The following is a 19,388-nucleotide window of genomic DNA, read 5'->3' as shown; positions in this document are numbered from 1 at the left end:
ATATCAATATATCAATAAGTTAATGACGTATTAGTGTTGCCTTTTAGCCCGAACAAACATGAACATGTTTTTGTCTGAGGGAACATTTGCTAATATTGCGATGAAATACAAGTTTTCATTATTGCTCTTATCCCCTTGTAAGGGCCCGTCCACACAGCGGCGTGCGTTGAAGCTTGCCGGCGGGGGGGGCTGAAACTCGACCAACAACCAATCACATGAATCTCCCGCCCCTGACACACAAGCACGCGGTTTGATTGGCTAGAGCTTGTACTGGCATATTATTCGATTGGCTGACGCTTCCGCCGAAGCTTCAACAGTTGAACATTGCTCAACTTTTGCAGCGAGCAACGCTTTTGAAGCTATCCTTCGCTCCCACAATGCAGTTCGGCGAAACGTGACGTCACCCCATTCAAAGTGAATGGGCAGAAGCGTTGAAGCTTCAACGCACGCCGCTGTGTGGACGGGCCGTAACAAACACATTGTGATATTTCACATGTAGAGCAGCATTTGGGGGGCTTTTTATTCTCTATTTCTCAATCCAAATATCTTTTTTTTTATTATTAAATGTGGATTTTATTTTATTGAGAGCACTAGAGAAAGTTTACAGAGTTCATACCATCCTGTCCTCATGAGTTCAAGGTATTTATTTTTAAGCATCCAGCAGTTTTTTCCGCTCTGTGGTCGACCAAAATGCAATATGCCCAAAAACATTTTTATCAGACGTATTTTCAATACAGTAAAACATCAAACTTCATATAAAGTATTTTAATACTTTAATACTTTTTAGGGGATTGTTACAAATAAATGTATCAATATTTGAGAGCCTTTTTGTTTTTTAACATCTCCACATAAAACAACATTTCTGTGGCGGTGTGTGGGAGCTGCTGTAAGTTTGTGGGATCTTTTTCTTGCTAAGTTATGTGAGAAAGAATGTTGTATATTTATTTTCTTGGCCCACAGTTTTACATTCAATGGTTGTTCTTCTATTATTGTTTATGGTTCCATGGTTACAACAGCATGGGTCAATATGACCAATACTAGAGCTTTATTTTATTTTAATGAATTTGTGAGATAATTACTTGCAGAGGGAGCGTGGACTCAAATTGTTATTATAATGTCACTTTAGTTGCTTTCATTTTTATGATTATGATTATTATTATGATTGAGAATATATGAAATGTTATTGATGATCAAATCTGTTCCTTGCATGTATGGTATTTATAGCCAATTTAATTAATTGAACATCATTGTGACACTTGTAACACTTTACAATTATATGAAATGTCTTATTCATATGGCATTAGGAAAACATAGACATTGCTCAGTTGTCTTGCTTTACACTTACTGAATTTAGGAAACACTTTTGATTATAAAACTATTCTATATATAAAGAAAATGAAAATAGTAATACATCTGTTTTATATTACCCATGGACATGTACTTAAAGATGCTTTAGAAGAAGGTAAAATAATTGTTCACGATAGTAACAAGAAGAAAAAAGTTGTCATTGTCTCTCCAAATGCTATATTCTTAACTCATCACACATTTAGGTAAACAAACTTCCCTGTGTGCATTGAAAATAACAGGATGTCTAGGAGTTGTGTCCCTCCTGTGGTGAATGTAGCAACATGCATCCCATTGGCTGGTCCTTCCCTGGCCTCCTCACTGTATATCTGCAGCCTGCATGTTATCCAGCCTATAGATTCATGTAATGCACAGCAGCAAAGTTGTTAAGCAAAACAAGATACAAGAAAAAAGGAGTTGTGTGTTTCACAAAAGCGGAGGTCAAATGGGTTCAATGTTGTCCCTCTCAACCCTCAGATTACCGCCACACCAGAGTGCAGACACACACTTACACCTGTCCCCTGTCCCACAGTGACACGTAGTAAAACACCCCACCACCCCTGCTTATATCAACAGCACCTGGCTGGTTCCCATTGAGCCTCCAATCACATCCCAGAGAAGTTGCACCAGCCTCTGCCGGCTGACAAGTGGCGAGCGTGAGAGACACAGCAGAGGTGACACGACTCCTTGTACAAAGTCAAACAGCTACAAAGTCTTTTGGACTTTTATTTCTGCCTTCCAGTCAGTCAGATCTTTAGAAACATGCTGATCATTCTGTTTCTCTCCCTCCTGGTGTCGTCTGTCGTTGCCACAGAGAAAGGTAAACTAATTTAAGTAATCAGTTTCTTCTTGGTTTTATTCCAGAGTTTTTCTCACTGCTTACATTATTTGTTCCTCAACATGTTGAAACTCTGTACATTTTTAGATGTTGGGGCAGTCTTTCACCACTTAAACTTGTTAATAAATGTTGTACAATTGTTTAGATCTGGACCTAATAGTTCCCGGAGGAAGAATCAAAATCATTTTAGTGACCCTGTCTCTACCCCATTTTTGTAAAATATCAGGAACAACATAGATTGAAATAAATTGCAGACAAGCATGGTCCCCAGAGGATGAATCCTAACATGTCCTGTAGTGCCACCATAAAATATATCCAGATAAGTATCTTAAAACGTTTGGTTTGACACAAGATATTTTCTAATGCCCATATTCTCAGACGTTGAATCCTTCTAGGTTCCCCGGACTATCCCTTCAGCAGAGATGGCAAAAGTACACACATCCTTTACTCAAGTAGAAGTACAGATACTCAAGTTTAAAAATACTTTCGTAAAAGTGCTGACTAAACTTCTTTACTCAAGTAAAAGTAAAAAAGTATGGGCTTCGAAATGTACTTAAGTAAAAAGTACCCATAACTACCAACAGTTTCATAGAGTAACTGGTAACTGGACCTCACTTTATATTAATAGAACATTAAAGATCTTCTATTTCAAATTGTAATTATGTCATTGTTAGCTAATGAATGTTTCAACACTGAACAACAACCATTTAGAACACAAGCAAAGACAAACAAAGTGGGGAAATAAACGCCTACATTGTAGATTCTAGGGTGACTCTATCTCTTCCTCAGAAACAACACACTACTACTGATACCAGAAAAATGTACTTAAGTACAGTAAGAAAGTTTAGTACCCCACTACTTCCCAACTCTGCCCTTCACCCCCATCAGAAAGTTCACATTTCTGACATTTCAGATTATTGGATAAAGTTTGCTCATCTGCAAACTGATTTCAAACAGTACTTTGTCTATAGTTCGTGTTAGCAAATGTTAGCTTACTAACATGATCAAATAAAATGTGAAATATTTGTTTACAAAATGCCCGCTTAACATCAGCATGTAGGAAATCAACGGTAATGTGTGAGGATGTGTGTGGCTGTACTCTTGTTATATTGTTGAAACAATTACTAGGACCGTACATTTCAAATACGTTAAATAGTGTGTCTCCTGTCTTTCTTTCTCAGACAGTGCCCTGCCCAGACTGAGTGACACCAAAGCTGTCGAGGCGTTCATCGACTCTGCGGAAGTGGTGGTCATCGGGTTCCTGGAGGTCAGACATGATAATTGCATATACAGAAGAATAAAACAGTCTGCACAAATCAGCTTTCAGACAACTTTGAAGCCCAGAGAGTCTGTTTTATGGCTTTGTTTATTATGCATGCTGAAAACCGGTCATGATCAGACAAATTAGCAGAGAGTGAGACTGCGAGAGCTCCAAAAATACAGCTCTTGTTTGCAGCCTGCTGGTGATACTGCTGTCACAAATAGATTTGGATGACGAGTAGCCTACTCTTCATGTGGCCACACCTTTGGCATAGCTGGTGCTGCGAGGAGCGAGAGTGGCTGCTGTCCCACAGAGGCCAGCCCTTTGGCCAGACTCTGTGTGCGGGGGAAGATCGCCGGCCACTTGACAGGAAAGCCACACGTATCTGAAGGCTTGTGGGATTGGCTCCATTGACCCTCTTGTCAACAAACACAGAGAGAAAGTTCAACAGAGGAGAATATAAGACAGAGCACATGAGGATAAAGCATAGTTGAACCATGATGCTGAAGGTCAAAAGAAACCAAAATATTGGTACTGTAACTCACTAGGAAAGAACACATATTACAGGCTGCAAAATAATGAAAGGGATAGCCAGAGCTCATGCAATGCTGTCTCAAAAATAGACATGATTCACCTCTCTTTGAGTCAGCTCCATCTCTCTCCTCCTGCAAGTTCTGTTTGTTGTTTCATCTCTGACTTTCTCTATGCTCGCTTCACTTTTTTCAAATTGTATTCGAGGAACAGGATGGTAACAGGAGAATTTTCTTGTATACCTACTGGTGGTCTTTAATGAAAGTATAGTCATTTTAAGGAGAAACAATGCATCACAACTCTGAAATGGTAGGGATACCATATGTATAATAATAATTATCTCATAGCAGGAATCAAAATCGGTTTGTTAAAAATAGAAAAAAAGTAAAGATGGTCATAACAAATAAAAAGTAATAATACATGTCCTGTAATTTTAAAGATATAACATTTATAATGTAACATATGTCATGCCCACTTGTTTGGTAAGAATTGCATTGGCCAACATGTGTTAATAAACTATAAATATATACCAATGGACAACAAATGTTGAATGTTAAAGCATCTTTTTAATGTCCTACAAATGTTAAAAAAGACAAGAAATTGTATCAAAGTTACTACATAGCAGGCGATAATGAAAGAAACACAGAAATAAACATAGATTAAAGTAAAAGAAGGTAATGAAAAGACGAGATGTAACACTGACTCGGTTCTCTTGTGTCTCAGGGAGAAGACAGTCACGGCTATCAGGAACTCGTTGCAGCTGCAAAGCGAGTCAACTCTGTGTCAATCGCCATCGTCACTGAGAAAGAGGTGTGGGCGGACTACAGCCTCTCCTCAGGCACCATCACACTTTTCAGAAAGGTATTTATTTTTATTTTATTACTCGCGGCATCTTTTCAACAATAAATTATGTCAGTTTAACAATGTTGATGTGTTATGTGATCCAGGCAGATAACCACCAGGAGAACCTTAGCCTTGACGATGCCAAGAAGGTAGAAACTGATGGCCTTGTAAACTTCATCACCATCAACGAGGTCCGATACATCACAGAATACAACCAAGTGGTATAGTCCAACTTTTCTTTCTTTTCTCTCTGTCTCAAAAACTATTATTTATTTCCTGCCATCTGACCTCTAAAGCTTTAATTCTTTCGTCATTAATTACATTTTAATTGAAGACAAATGCAAAATTAATAAAAGACAAAAAGCAACTTCCCACTAATCAACCAAAGATATTTTAAATAAGTAAAAGTATCAATACCATACTTCAGAAATACTACAAGTAACATTCCTGCGTCTATTAAAACTACAGAAGTATTAGCAACAAAATGTTTTTAAAGTTTCAAAAGTTAAATTACACCATGAGCAGCAGAAAGTCAGTGTTATTTCATCGTATCTCACTGACCTCTGCTTTATCACTATTCTTGATGTGTCAATGTTTAACCAGCACTTTATTGTTATCTTGCAAACGTTATTTTTACTTGTTTAAAAAAGGTTGGGTGGTTATTACTCAGCAATGTTCAAGTCAAGTCCTAGGTTTAAATGTGTCAGATAAATGAATAGCCTACATTAATATTACAATGTACAACATATGAATAAATAATAAAACTAAAACTAAATTACTTTATAATTTGTACTTAGCAGACAACATATCAAAGGCCTATGAGGTAACAGGGCTATGAAACAGCAGATCAGGGTTGGTCAGAATATAACGCTGCTGTCTCTCTCCTCAGACTGCGGTGGGTCTGTTTAACTCGGGGGTGAAGGTGCACCTCCTGCTCTTTGCCAACAGGGAGAGTAAAGAATACACTAAGCTGAAGGAGCGACTGGCAGCTCTCGCCCCTCAGTTCACATCCAAGGTGAGGATATTATTGTCACCTGAAAAGTAATGATTTTAAAAATAACAAACTGATCTTATAGACTTAAAGTAGAAGTAAGATTTTTGCGGTTATTTAAAGGTCCCCTATTATACTGTTTTTCATCAATATATTATAGGTCTCAGATATATACAAAAACATGTCTCTGAAGTGTTTGGCTCGAAATATCAAACAGATCATTGTAGCATCCCATAAACCCTTCTGTTTCAGCCCTGTTTCAAAAGTGCTGATTCTCTGTCTGTTACTTTAGATGAAAATAAGGAGCCACTCCCCACGCCCCTCTGCGAGATATTTGGTTAAAAATAACACAATGGTGCTCTAGGAGGAGATTCAGGTGATGAGGTGGGGGGGGTTACCTTGGTTGGTTATTGGCTAATGGTTACACAAGCCAAAAAATCGTTATGACATCATAAAGTGGACAAACTGATCAGCTCATTTTCAGACAGGTTTTTATATAAATGGATCAGGACAAAAAGTGAGCGAATCTTTTTTCCTGAAAGTTTCAGGATCTCTTTACACAGAGGGGACACATGGTTATGTATAAAAGACATGAACAAGTGGATTTTGCATAATAGGTGACCTTTAAGTAATCCTAACCGGGAGAATCTAACTTTAATATCATCTATATTGAGCTTTATTTATATAAATGATTACATTTGTGTTCCAGCTATTGTTTGTTCTGATAAATGGAGCAGTGAAGTCCAACTCCCGGTCATTGGGCTACTTCGGCCTCAAGTCTAAGGACCTCCCTCGAGTTGGGTTGTATGACGGTGACTCTGACATGAAGTGGCTCCTGCCTGAGGGGAAAATCTCTACGGAGCGAGTGCAGGAGTTCTGCCAGTCCTTCCTACGAGGGGAACTGAAGGTGAGCAGTCAACATGGCTTACCTAAAATGAGTCATTGCTGCTGGTAACATATATTACAAGACGTTCAGGATTTAAATGTAGCTCAATGTGCTGGGACGACTTATTTTTTGTGAGTGATCTTTTAACAATTGAATGCAGAAAGGAGCAACAGAGTTTAGTGATTGAAGGTATAGCAAGATGAAACAGAACAGGAGCGCTTGTTCACTTGTCATGTTCGAAGAAGTGGCTGAAAGGTAAGTGGTAGTGGTGCTGTAAAGTATAGACACCACACCACAGACAGAAAACCTCACTGCTACACCACACTGAGCTGCAGCTGGGTGTCACAGTCTGAAGCTCTACAGGCCTTTGATAATCTTAGCTTTCTGGTATTTCCTGAAGTAAAGGCCTTGAAAACATCCTCTTGACAAAAAACACATGTTGACATTGATCACATTTCCACTCTCATACCTTTTAGACACAGTCAGCGTATCATTCATTTATTATTATTAACTTTTTGTAGGGTAAAAGTATTGCGAATTATTGAATCATTGTTTTGCAGTCAATTATTATACCACATCATATCTCAGTATTTGCGGACTTGCACTATGGTTTTAACGAAGAGAAACAATTATAACAAAAAAACCTGAGAAAATATTATAAAACATACAATTAAAATGATCTGCTTTTAATGTAAACGTATGAATTATGTTTACTACATGCTACAGGACAATCAATGAAAACAACAGCAACATGGCTTAAAGAGCCTGCAGAAGAAGTGCTGCGCTCTCTTCTTGGATACAGGAAGTTGAACAGTGGGACAAAACAGTCTACAAATATGTTCCACAGTTATTATACATTATATATTATAGTAAGGGCAAATGCTTCATAGTCCCAAAATCTGTGAAAAGGTGTCATCATCTTTACTAAAATAAGTGCCTTGTGGCTGGAACATTAAAATCAATGTGCTGGTCAAGTAACATGTGACTAGACGGAGGAAATGTCAGTTAAGAACTAAAAGTGCCACTGACTGACCATCTATTGGTCCATGTGTGTGTCACTAGTTCCACATTGATCTCTCTCTAAAGTCGTACTCCATCTTTATCCGTCTGTTCAGTCTGATTGACCTTAGCACGGACGTCTTTTTCAACAGGATCTGCATGCACATCTGTTTCTTTAGTATGTGTGTTTTATTCGTCACATTTTGTTGTGTTGTGGGCATTTGTGTGTCTAGTGATGCCATGTGTGATTATCAGGTATGTGGTCAGTATCAAAGTGTTTACTGCTAATTTATAAAGTCTCAGATCTGCTCCTTGGCTGTATCAAAAGAAAACTGTCAGCTTACAAAGCCTTCTTTCTTTAGACTTTTGTGTTTTCCCATTACTCTTTCTTGTTAAAGCAATGAATGTTATATTCTACTGACAATTCCTGACAGATAAAAGTCAAGCAAAGCAAATGAAATAATTTCTTAAAAAGCAGCAATATGGTTGGCATAGAAGAAGCTAATTCCCTAAGGAAAGCATTTCTGTGAGCCTTCTTCCAGACAAATTCAGACTCATTATGTCTATGAAACACTACATAAGTACACTATGTTGAACATATTTATCCTCTCAGCTGTATTTAACTTACAACATTTTCTTTTTCAGGAGGTGCCGCAGGCAGGAGTAGAACCCAAAACAGAGCTATAGGACAAATGCAAAATGTATTAAAAAAAATCTAAATGGGAAAAGCATGTGAATTCTTTCTTTTATGAAAACAGTGTGGCTGTGTCAGACGGTCAAGCCCTGCAATTGTTCCCTCCAACACAAAATAAACTATGCAAAATGAGCATTTGCAAGTGTGCATGTGTGTCCTTCCTTATTTACCTCGTGTTATGTTTATGTGAGTGAGCCCGCCTGCGGTAGGGTAAGCGGACCACAGGTCACTGGCCACAAGTCGCAGAGATCTGGCGGAGTGAGTTCGTCTGTCCACAAAAGTTATTGTCAACCCCACAACAAAACGACCTCAGAGAGACTGACACAGAGCAGACTGGGAAGATATGGAGCAAGGCAGTAAAGTTGCTCATATAATTGATCCTGGACAGTGTGTAAATAAAGGGAAAAACATAATATCTGCATGACTAACTTACATAAGAAACCCAGTAAAGAAAATCACAGATCAAGGCATCAAACTCACAATTAAGATTTAACTCAGATGAATATCGGTATCTAAATATGGATAAAGAGAGTTTTTAGCAATAAAGGCTCTATAAAAGAACAGCAGATGGGCTACATCAAGGGTGAAAATGTCTGGGTTTGACCCAGAAATATTCTCCTAAGCAACAAGGGAATTTCAAGGCCCAGTCTGGGATCGGTGTAATTAGTGGTGTTGTATTGCCAAGCCAATGCTTCCGGCGGATTTTGGAAAGCCTGGAAAGAGGAAATATAGCGTGTGTTGCCTGCCATCCGGGTTTGTTTACAGCTGCAATCGAGACACTCCACAGATGAGACATGCTACATAATAAAATGTGATAGGGTCAGTGAGATGGCTTTATACCACCAACAAGCAAACTGTGTGATGCATATGTATAAAATAGTCAGCCCCATAACAACTGACTTGAAATAATATTACAATATCTTTTTAATGTTAGGTATTTAAATGTCACATTTATGTAAACTTAATTGTTGCATGATGATGCATGATGATCAGAGTTGATCATAAACCAGAGATTTTTGATATACATTTTTAATGTTTGTGTGAGAACTTAACATGACATTTAGTTTTAAGAAGTGACGAACGAGAGTTAAGTTGACATTGTTCTGTGTTTACATATACAATAAAATGTAGTAAAATCAGTGGAAGCATTTTGGGATTTTGTGTTCCAAGAACACACAATGTGAGCAATTATTGTCAAAGTTAAGATTAATTTAACATTTTTCTTATTTTTTTAAATCTCTTTTTCAACTGATTCTCCCTTAATTTAAACTAAACACAAACGTCTGCAAAACAGATTTAATTCTGAAGATGTCTGGGCCCTTTTTGTCTAAACTATGCAGTCCCAAATAAACCTAATAAATCTTCGTTCTAGGCAAAAATAAATAATTTAAGGTCCAATGTCCCTCATCACCTCTGTCTAACATATCATAAATAACTAAGAATGCTGTAGATATTTACTTCTTTCCATAAGTTTACAACTATCATCTTATATTCCTGCATATTTCTCTAAATCCTACCTTGCTTGGGGCACACAAACACCTTACTACATCAAAAATGGGAAAAGAAATATGATAGATCTGACAGAAATATACAACAATTTCTTAAGATTATCTTATTCAGGGCATAATATCAAAACATGCCAAATGAAATGTTTTTTCTGCACTATTGAACAAATTAAGTGGTTTAAAAACAATTACCATACTTGTATTTATTTTAAATGTTTTACACAGAAATTTAAGCAAGATTTGTTTTGCTCAGCACTAGTACAAAAATCGAATGAAATGTTGAGTGTGAATATCTGCAAAAGTTCAAATCTACGTATGTACGATAGCAAAACTCAATGCAACCTTTTACCTTGATTACATGTTTTGAGAGATAGTTTAGGCAAATGCATCTCTTTTTCTCCGATATCTAATCCAGTGAATTTGGCCAGTATCGGACCAGTGGTCATACATTCTTTATTACTGATATGAGTAGTCTTCAAAGGTCTTAAAGGTCTCCTATCATGCTATTTTTAGGCATATATTATGGGTCTCAGATATATAAAAATATATAAAAACATGTCTATGATATGTATTGCTCAGAATACCAAACAGATCATGCATTTTAGACATCCCTCATATCCCTCTATTTCAGCCCTGTTAGAGAATGGCTGATCTGCAGGGGCGGCGGGTACTGTAGGCTAGGGAAGGCTAAGCCTTCCCAAATATCTTTGTCACTGCATCCTGGTAAAATAAAAATATAATGTATAATGTTTGTGTCTTTGACATTAGCGCTGCTATGCAGCCACCTGTGCCCTGTACTACGAAGCCAGTTCAACATACCCTGGAATCCTGGATATGTTTGAGTTATCTTAACTAACCCTAACAAACGAGATCTCGCTAAGCGGTCCTACGACGCTGGTTATCAACTCGGTAAATCAAGCCAGGGTTTCTCTCTCCAGCTGAGAGCGCGTTCACGTGAAAGGGGCGGGGTTAGTAATATTTGACCAATCACAAACAGGGACAAGTGTACTGACAGCGCAGCGTCATACTTCATTAATGAAAAGTAAACTAATATTAGACAAATATGAACTTTAAACATCCATGACTTAACATATAATCCAGGATACAAGCATAGTTGCACCTGCAAGGTGAATATAGAACAACTGGTTAAAAAATAAATAAACTACCGAGTGTTTGAAAGCGTGTACAGTTTTATGATATCACTAAGACACGAGTGGATCTGACTTTAATTACATTTGAGTTGAGTGTTTCGTCAACCTAATGTGTTGCTTAAAATAATACTTCTGCATAGTATGTGACAATGTAAGTGTTGCACGGCCAGATACGGCTCGAGAAGCTGACTCAGATAAGGAAATATATGATATATTATGATATTATATGATCGATGATCTGATTGATGATGTGATATGAATGATAAGTGCGACAAGTCGGCGTCTTCTCTGCATATGGCAGTTGTTCTGTATTTCCTTTATCCTGTAATATGACTTTATAGATTTAAACTCCGCACATTGAGCTCTGATTGGTTAGCAGGCGGTGCTTTCACTGAGTTGATCTCTTTTCTATAGATGCCGGAGGCGGGCAGCGTCAGGTAAAAAAAGTTATTTAGCCTTCCCAAACCTGAGCCTCACGCACCGCCTATGCTGATCTGGGTCCTTCTACCGGCAGATACAGCTAAATGCTGCCGTGATTCAATTCCGTATCATGTTCCAAACCACATCAAGGATTATTTCAGAAACAGTATGGAGCTCAAATGCTTCTTTTCTTTTGCGGGTTTACCACAAGGTGAGTTCCTTTTTTTATTTCCTGTTTTTTTACACATGCTCTCTCCAGTACAGGTTAGCTCTGAGTGTTAGCGATGCTTGTTAATGTAAACTGGTCTTAAAATCCCCACAATGCTTTGCGCACGGACCAATTTCCCCAAATCTGTGGCGGAAGATGTAAGGCGGGGCCTCTCATATGACGCACACCTGCACACTTGTTAGCCTGTTCCACTCTTTGTTTTCCAAATGTCAGGAAGTATTCTTGCCTCGCTTCTGAAGCAAGATGCTCGGCAGACATGTGCTACCAAGCAAGCGTACTCGCGATTGAGAAACACCCCATAATGTGACCTGCTCCATCGAAATCAGGATTGTTTTTGTACTCCAAATATTAAGCGAAATATGTCACATTATATAATGACTGTCACCGAGTCATCATTTTGAGAAAAAGGCCTTTAAAGTTTCCTCTTCTCTGGAATCCATCGATCTGATTGATTATTAGCGGAGCAAATGATCAAAATACTACGGAGGGAAGATATTTTCGTTTGGATTACTGCACTGGGGGAAGCTCGCAAGTGTGTGTGTGTGTATACGTGTGTGTGTGTTTGTGTAATTTTGCGTTTGTGTGTATTGTGTTTATTTTAGGGCTGTCAGTCGATTAAAATATTTAATCGCGATTAATCGCATGATTGTCCATAGTTAATCGCGATTAATCGCAAATTAATCGCACATTTTTTATCTGTTCTAAATGTACCTTAGAGGGATATTTTTCAAGTTTTTAATACTCTTATCAACATATGAGTGGACAACTATGCTTTATATGTTTGTTTATTATCATTTGAACAATGACAAATATTCTCATGAATATTAAACACAACAACCTGAACATTACAAATATTCGCCTCAATTCAACCTAGAACCTCTCTCATACAATACTGTGTGTGTGTGTGTGTGTGTGTGTGTGTGTGTGTGTGTGTGTGTGTGTGTGTGTGTGTGTGTGTGTGTGTGTGTGTGTGTGTGTGTGTGTGTGTGTGTGTGTGTGTGAATGTGGAGGATCGTTGGAGCTATGTGCAGCTCAAGGCATATATGCCTGTGTGTATGAGCTGTGTTGCGCGCACTATCCGTGCTGAGTGTGCTGTCTGGCTACCTGCATAAAGTCAAGTGCTCGGCGCAGTTGTCGGCGAAATGTCACTCCTCTGTTTTCATTGAAACAGCTCCTTATATCCGTTAGCTCAGCTAGCTAGCACCAGATGCTAACAACAACACGTAAGGTGTGCTTCGCTCGCGCCACACATACACACACCCTCCCGGTCCTCCCGATGGCCAGTCCGGGCCTGCCGGTGAGCGTGGAAGTGTGGTCTGCTACAAGCGGGCAGCAGGAGCGGGGCTGTCAGCATCAGCTTGTAGATGGTATTTTAAACTCGATGCGCTCTGAAACTACGGCGGCCGAGGACAAAAAATACACATGCGTTAATCGCGTTAAAATAATTAGTGGCGTTAATTTTTTTTTTGCGTTAACGCGTTATTAACGCGTTAACTTGACAGCCCTAGTTTATTTCCCAGGGAAAACACTCACGAGAAACACCGGCTGTTGTTATGCCTGCTGTGACGTCAAGTTACTCCGTTCTCCGCTTGTAATTATACCGTTACAAGCTTCAAAGTTGTATTTATCATCTGAATTTGCCGAAACAAGTTTAATATTCTGAAAGCCAAGACTTTGTTTAATTGAAATCAGATGAAAACAAACTGTAATTGACCCTCCCGTGTTATCTATGATTACTATACGCCTTACATTCATAATGTCAGCCGGAGGGAGGGGAAGCTGCGCTACGGAAGAGCAGATTGTGAGTGAGAGCTGTCATCTTCCCTTTACAAGCTTCAAAAATGTATTTATCGTGTGATTTTGGAAATAAAAGTTTCATATTCTGAAAGCCAACACTTTGTTTATTTAAAATAAAACAAAACACCCGAACCCCGAAAAACTATTTTTTTACGCAAATCCACGTACCGCACGAAACATGTTTTCGATGGACGAGAGTGAAAATGGAACGCACACGCTATTTGTTGTTTGTTTAGATCACGCAGTCTGTTCTTCTTCTCTGTCTTCCGGTTGTTGCCTCTTTTGAATGACGAATACACACTACCGCCGCCTGCTGGTAAGGAGAGTTATTGCCACTCACGCATGCGCAGTTCGTACGTGCTCGGCTGAAGTCTTTGCGGTGTGTTCCAGTGCGACACATGGCCAAGACGCAGGAGAACACGGCGAAGCAACAGTCGGCGTCGGCGAGTTCTCTGGTGACTGCTTGGTGTGTCAGGGCCTTTACGTCCAAAACAGTCGGCCATTTCTTTCTGATAGCAACATTTCTGATAGGGCCGTGGGTGTAAAGCCAGCCCATATTTCCGATATTACGTCATATCGGACGCAAATCTGGATCAGCTCCGTTGTACCCCCGTTTTTAGAGATTTGGGTACGGAGGAAAAGAGAGAGGGTTTTGTTCACCTGTGCACCTCAGTTTTCCAGTTTCCCCTGGACAAACAGGACATGTGTAAACACAGAACAAGAATAAGATAAAGCTGCCATCTTTTATTGTCCATATCAAATGATTTAAAAGCCAAGGGAACAACACAAATGCAGAAATGCACCAGATCAACTGTATTTCCTGTCTATTCAGGGATGCTTTGGCAATTGTTTTCTCCGACTGCCTCTCTCCCACAAAAATGGACACTGGACCAGACATTGAAATTACACAGCACAAGGTCCAAGATAAATCCAAGACACCAGGAATAACACTGACACACGAAGGACACCAGGGTCACCCTGCAGCAGCACTGAAGTTCTCACTGAATGACAAATGGAGCTGTTTGGGGGCCCTCTGATATATATATACACATTAAGTGATATGTGTGCACACACTTTGGGTTATCTAGACAGTATTTAAGTTGCAATAGGGTTTATAGGACCAAGCTGCAAACTCCAAATACCAACATGAACCGCAGCAGAAGGCACACTTAAACGGTATGGAACAACAGAAAGCTGCATCCAAAGCCGCATGCATAGAGCTGCATCCAACACATGGGGGCTGCTTATATTTATACCCGCTGAAATACATCAAGTGGGGCTTTGTATTGGGCCACGCGTTGGTAAGCCATGGCCGTGCCTGAATCTGGCCAGGAGTTGCTCCGAGATGGTTCTGTATATAGCGACTGACTGCGGTTCTGGTGGATCTCTGCAACACTGTAATCAAGCTCTGTCGCATAATGAGGCTCACTGCTGTTCCATGTCACTCGATTAGTAGCTTGTGGTCAGCTCGGGCTATAGTTTGGGGTTTGTGGGGGTGGCTGATCACATCTGGGGCAAAGAGTGTAGCAACATAACAGCACTGGCAGAACTGGCAAAGTTCATGTTAACAGTCAAACCTCCAACAATCTCTCCCTGATTAAAATCCCATTTACATTTGAAGGGTATTTTTTAGAAATCAGTAACACCACTGGTTTGGAGTTTCATATTTTTGTTCATAAAAGTTTTGTTAACATAGAAAAATTGTTGGTTTGACAGGGAAACAATGGCATTTTTGTTGGAAGAAATATGATCAAAAGTAATTTTTGGATAACCCAAGAGCCAGAGAGAGAAACTGTGTAAATTCAGTAATATAAGTAGCCATTTACATTGGGTTCAAAAGAGTGAATTGGAATTAAAGGTAAATATTTATTAAATATAGAGTGTGTATTTCGATGTGAATCATCGGGAAAGGGAATCCCCTAAATACAATTTTTTTTCCCACAGGTCTTTTCTCATGTTTTCCCTTGTTTTCCCTTGATTTGTCTCTAATTTCATGTAAAGGAAACATGCATACAGTAGATATAGGTTAACACACTGCATATGCTCCGTACGTACAGATGAATGCCAGGAATTTTTGTGGCTGTGTAAGTCTGTGTGCGGGTGAAGGAGTTTTTGGACCAAGTGCCAGGGATGCGTGGGTGTTACGGGAGCTTTTACTTTATGAGAAGTGGAAGCGGAAATGTTGACACTTGACTCCCCAGCCAATCAGAAGGTCATCTCTGGTTTGACAAAAGGAGGTGGACTACAGTATATATTGACCTGGAATTGGGCGAAAGAAACAGAGCAAGCCATCGAAGGAAGGTTGAGAAAAGCAGGCAACCAATAAATCAGCGTGTCTACAGCGTGAAACTAACTTCAAGGCATCATGAAGACTCTGACTCTCCTCTCCATCTGTGCTCTTCTGTCAGTGTGCTGGTCCATGGGAGGTAAGGCTGACTCTCATCATTGCTGTGATTCCTGTTGCTTTTGTGTTATGAAATAATGTAAGCCTTTACAGAGTGTGTATCAAGTGTTATTTCTGTGCTCCACAGCTGTTGAACCTGAGGTTGTCTTGGACCCTGGATACGACACAGCTGTTGAACCTGAGGTTGTCGTGGACCCTGTAGACGACACAGCTGCTGAAGCTGCACCTGCTGACGAAGCTGTTGACCCCACGGCTGCTGCTGCTCCAGACTCTTCCTCCTCCTCCGAGTCTGATTCTTTCTCTGCATCTGACTCCAACTCTAACTCGTCCTCCTCCTCGTCCTCCTCCTCCTCCTCATCTTCTGAATCATCTTCCTCTGAGTCCTCTGAGTCTGACTCCTCAGCATCCAACTCTTCTGCCTCCGATTCTTCTTCTTCTTCTTCTTCCTCCTCATCTTCCTCAGAGTCAGCCAGTACTGAGGGTAAGTTTTTGGAAAGAATCTTTGCATGGTTTAAAATGACTTAAAGTGTGTCTGTATTACAAGGAAATTCAAGAAGGTTTGAGCTTGTAATGTTTGTCCCTACAGCGCCCGAGGTGGTCATGACAAGAGACCTGGCTGCTGTTCTCCTGAGGAGAAGAAGAGCCGCCCCAGCAGGAGACCTCTCCCCTCTGCAGCTCGAGAGGTACAGTTATTTACTCTATGTGGAAATTACTGACTTACTACGCAACAATATACTCTGTACAGGGATTATTTCCCTTTTTTTCCCCTGTTTTATTGTGTTACACTTATGGTGGAGCCTGTGACCTAAGATTTTCATCATCATAACTACACTGTAGCTATGTACGTATGACTGATAAAAGCCTTGAACTTGGAAATGTACTTTAATTAAATTGTCCGGTAGTCAACATAAATCATTTGTGGACACTCCTAACAAAAGTTAAATAATCATTGTAGTTTTTATCTAGTGTAAAAAAAAGCTCTGATTTAAAATAAGGAATCTAAGTACATAAGACATTTTACATAAGTAATAGACATAAGTAAATTTTACAGCACTTTTAATGTTTTTCTCCCCTCTGCCGTACAGTCTGTGGGAGGTGTGTGAGCTGCACGACGGCTGTGACGAGATGGCTGAAACAGCAGGCATCGTCGCCGCATACGTCGCCTACTACGGACCCGTCCCCTTCTAAGATTAAGATTCCTCTTTATCAACATAAGAACTGTTTTTCTCTGTCGTTTTGTAATATAATGATGCAACTTCCCTGAACCAGGACTAGACAATCAAAGAAAAAAAGTGTTTGGCCCATGTAATGATGCTCAACTTTTAGGCATAAATCCTTGCAAATGTGACCAGCTTTTATGGTCCAGTGATGAGGCCTCTTCCAGGCTTCAGAGAGGCACATGGAGACTGAGCCTGTGGAGTAACACTCACAAGATACATTATAATTCATGTATGTTGTATAATGCAACAAATGGTGCTTCCAATGCAGATGTATTGTATGTAAATGTATTGACGTTGTTTTTTCCTGCTTTAGTCTTATTTCAACTAGAAGCAGCAGTTTTGTAAGTAGTAGATGGAGTATTGAAGTAGTGTAGTTTAAGTAGTAGTGTATTGATAGTGGTAGTGTACAGTGTGTGTAAAATGCACATCAGTTGTTTGTAATGACTGTAACCAAAAATTGCCTCTGGGTTTCAAAATAATAGATTATTTTGTTTTGTCGAATTGTTGTTCTGTCCTCAATGAACAAAATGTTATGAGCTGGTAAAATAAATCACATTATATGTTTAAACATGCAGAACTGGATGATAACTCCTGGGTTCCTCTCTACAAATAACACATTTCAGATACAAGTAGTCAAGTTATCCATTGTTAATATAAAAATATTAATTATAGCTGCTTTAATTGTGGCTAAAATGTATTTTGTACTCAATTGGTGTTCATAAATAAACATGCGCAAATTTCAACAGCATCTACTTCTTCCGATATTTGCCACTAGATGACAGTGTTGGTCAGTCAAAAAGATTTGAGCAATTAGCTTTTAGTCCAAAGTCAGGACTTGGTGCTGTATTTGTTGAAATACATAACAACTTTCTGACAGAATATAATATTACATTATCACATTGCACTCCCAAATGAAATGAAGTGTAAGAAAATATCATATATTTACTTATAATGTTATGAATTGCCCCATTTTTAACCTAAATTATAATTTAAAAAATCATAGATCTTGTACTCTAGTCTAAAACATCCATGGGAAAACTTTTATGAACAAAGGTTGGTAAAACATAAGTCTGAATAAACCTCTCCCAGGACAGATAGGTCATTATGCAGTATGTTACTATTTGTTATCCTAATGCATCAGTTAAGGAATAATTCTTCTAGATATCTAACCTTTTGCTCTGTGACCGGTCAACTTGACTGGCACGAAGGGTAATTGTTGTGGGAACACTGAGCCACCTGCGTCCGACGCTCATGGCCTCAAGGATTTCACATCCTAGAGCCCACAAACACCGATAAAGAAGTGCCTCAGTGTTCCCACAACAATTACCCTTCGTGCCAGTCAAGTTGACCGGTCACAGAGCAAAAGGTTAGATATCTAGAAGAATTATTCCTTAACAGTTAGCAGCATTACGTTTTTGTAGGTAGATTACATTCTTTATAAAGTAAGATTCTTTGGTTTAGTGGTTCCCGACCTAGTGGTCACAATTTACATTTGAGGGGTTAGTTGAGGGATAAAATTGATAAAGTTCTGCCACACCAAAGCAATTTGTTGAATTATTCAAGTAAAGTAAAATATATCAAATTTGATGTACTTATGTACATTTGATAGTTTCACAGCGTCACAAGATCCACCATGTACCAGGTTGGAAAGTTACAATAGCTGCAGTTATGGAATACAAGTGGCTGTCAGCAGCATTCATTAAAAAGCGTTGTAGCTCAAATGTAATTGACAATACTGTCGAAAAGGTGGTATATATTGTAAAGTAAAATGTGCTTTGGTAAAACACTTGAGGATTATATTGAGTGTATATTAACTTGAGTCAGTTTACCATGTAGTGTCTCGTGGTTGTATGTGCCTTTGGCACAGTCGTACACCCTCAATATTGGCATATTGATTATCCATGTCATATTGTTTGTAATTGGTTAATTACAGTGACAGTGAAACGTCAGCACTACAGTTTCCTGGACAAACGGTCATAAAAAAGAACCAGCTAAAAACTGGATTCTCTGAAAGACAGCTATTAGAGAGGTTGTGAAATATTAATAGTGATACTAATGATACTGATAACGTTTATGGTACTTTGAGATAAGGAGCTTGCGATAAACCGAAATTGTCTTTAATGCCTAATCAAGGCCACTGCACCCTCTCAACCCTCCCCTCTCTAAGGCTGGAGCCACACGAGAACGGTAACGCAAACGAACCGAAATCAATGTGCGGCCGTCACAAGCTAATGAGGGAACATTTAAAATGATGAGTCTAGTGGTTTCGGCCAGC

The 19,388-nt window shown here is 39.2% G+C and overlaps 2 protein-coding genes across 2 annotated transcripts; both read left to right on the top strand.

Moving 5' to 3' along the window:
- Nucleotides 1–2,030: 2,030 nt before the first annotated feature.
- On the top strand, nt 2,031–8,526 carry LOC117481613 (endoplasmic reticulum resident protein 27). Its single transcript, XM_034129357.1, has 7 exons — nt 2,031–2,164; nt 3,364–3,449; nt 4,698–4,835; nt 4,922–5,038; nt 5,707–5,832; nt 6,518–6,715; nt 8,339–8,526. The coding sequence occupies exons 1-7, from the start codon at nt 2,107–2,109 to the stop codon at nt 8,378–8,380; spliced, it is 765 nt and encodes a 254-aa protein (XP_033985248.1). The 5' UTR covers nt 2,031–2,106; the 3' UTR covers nt 8,381–8,526.
- A 7,316-nt stretch (nt 8,527–15,842) lies between these two features.
- Nucleotides 15,843–17,856, top strand: bglapl (bone gamma-carboxyglutamate (gla) protein, like). The gene is made up of 4 exons (XM_034130394.1): nt 15,843–15,915; nt 16,021–16,374; nt 16,480–16,576; nt 16,979–17,856. The coding sequence occupies exons 1-4, from the start codon at nt 15,855–15,857 to the stop codon at nt 17,079–17,081; spliced, it is 615 nt and encodes a 204-aa protein (XP_033986285.1). The 5' UTR covers nt 15,843–15,854; the 3' UTR covers nt 17,082–17,856.
- The last annotated feature ends 1,532 nt before the right edge of the window (nt 17,857–19,388 follow it).

The sequence above is a fragment of the Trematomus bernacchii genome, unplaced genomic scaffold, assembly GCF_902827165.1.
Source record: "Trematomus bernacchii unplaced genomic scaffold, fTreBer1.1, whole genome shotgun sequence".
In the NCBI taxonomy this organism is placed as follows: Eukaryota; Metazoa; Chordata; class Actinopteri; order Perciformes; family Nototheniidae; genus Trematomus; species Trematomus bernacchii.
This window is presented reverse-complemented; position numbering and strand designations above follow the sequence as displayed.

Bases quoted from the DNA above. Each gene is read 5' to 3' on its own strand.
- bglapl (XM_034130394.1), top strand. From the start codon at position 15,855: ATGAAGACTCTGACTCTCCTCTCCATCTGTGCTCTTCTGTCAGTGTGC. The intron at 15,916-16,020 runs GTAAGGCTGACT...TGTGCTCCACAG, and splicing joins AGTGTGCTGGTCCATGGGAG to CTGTTGAACCTGAGGTTGTC. The intron at 16,375-16,479 runs GTAAGTTTTTGG...TTGTCCCTACAG, and splicing joins AGAGTCAGCCAGTACTGAGG to CGCCCGAGGTGGTCATGACA.
- LOC117481613 (XM_034129357.1), top strand. From the start codon at position 2,107: ATGCTGATCATTCTGTTTCTCTCCCTCCTGGTGTCGTCTGTCGTTGCC. The intron at 2,165-3,363 runs GTAAACTAATTT...TTTCTTTCTCAG, and splicing joins TGTCGTTGCCACAGAGAAAG to ACAGTGCCCTGCCCAGACTG. The intron at 6,716-8,338 runs GTGAGCAGTCAA...TTTCTTTTTCAG, and splicing joins TCCTACGAGGGGAACTGAAG to GAGGTGCCGCAGGCAGGAGT.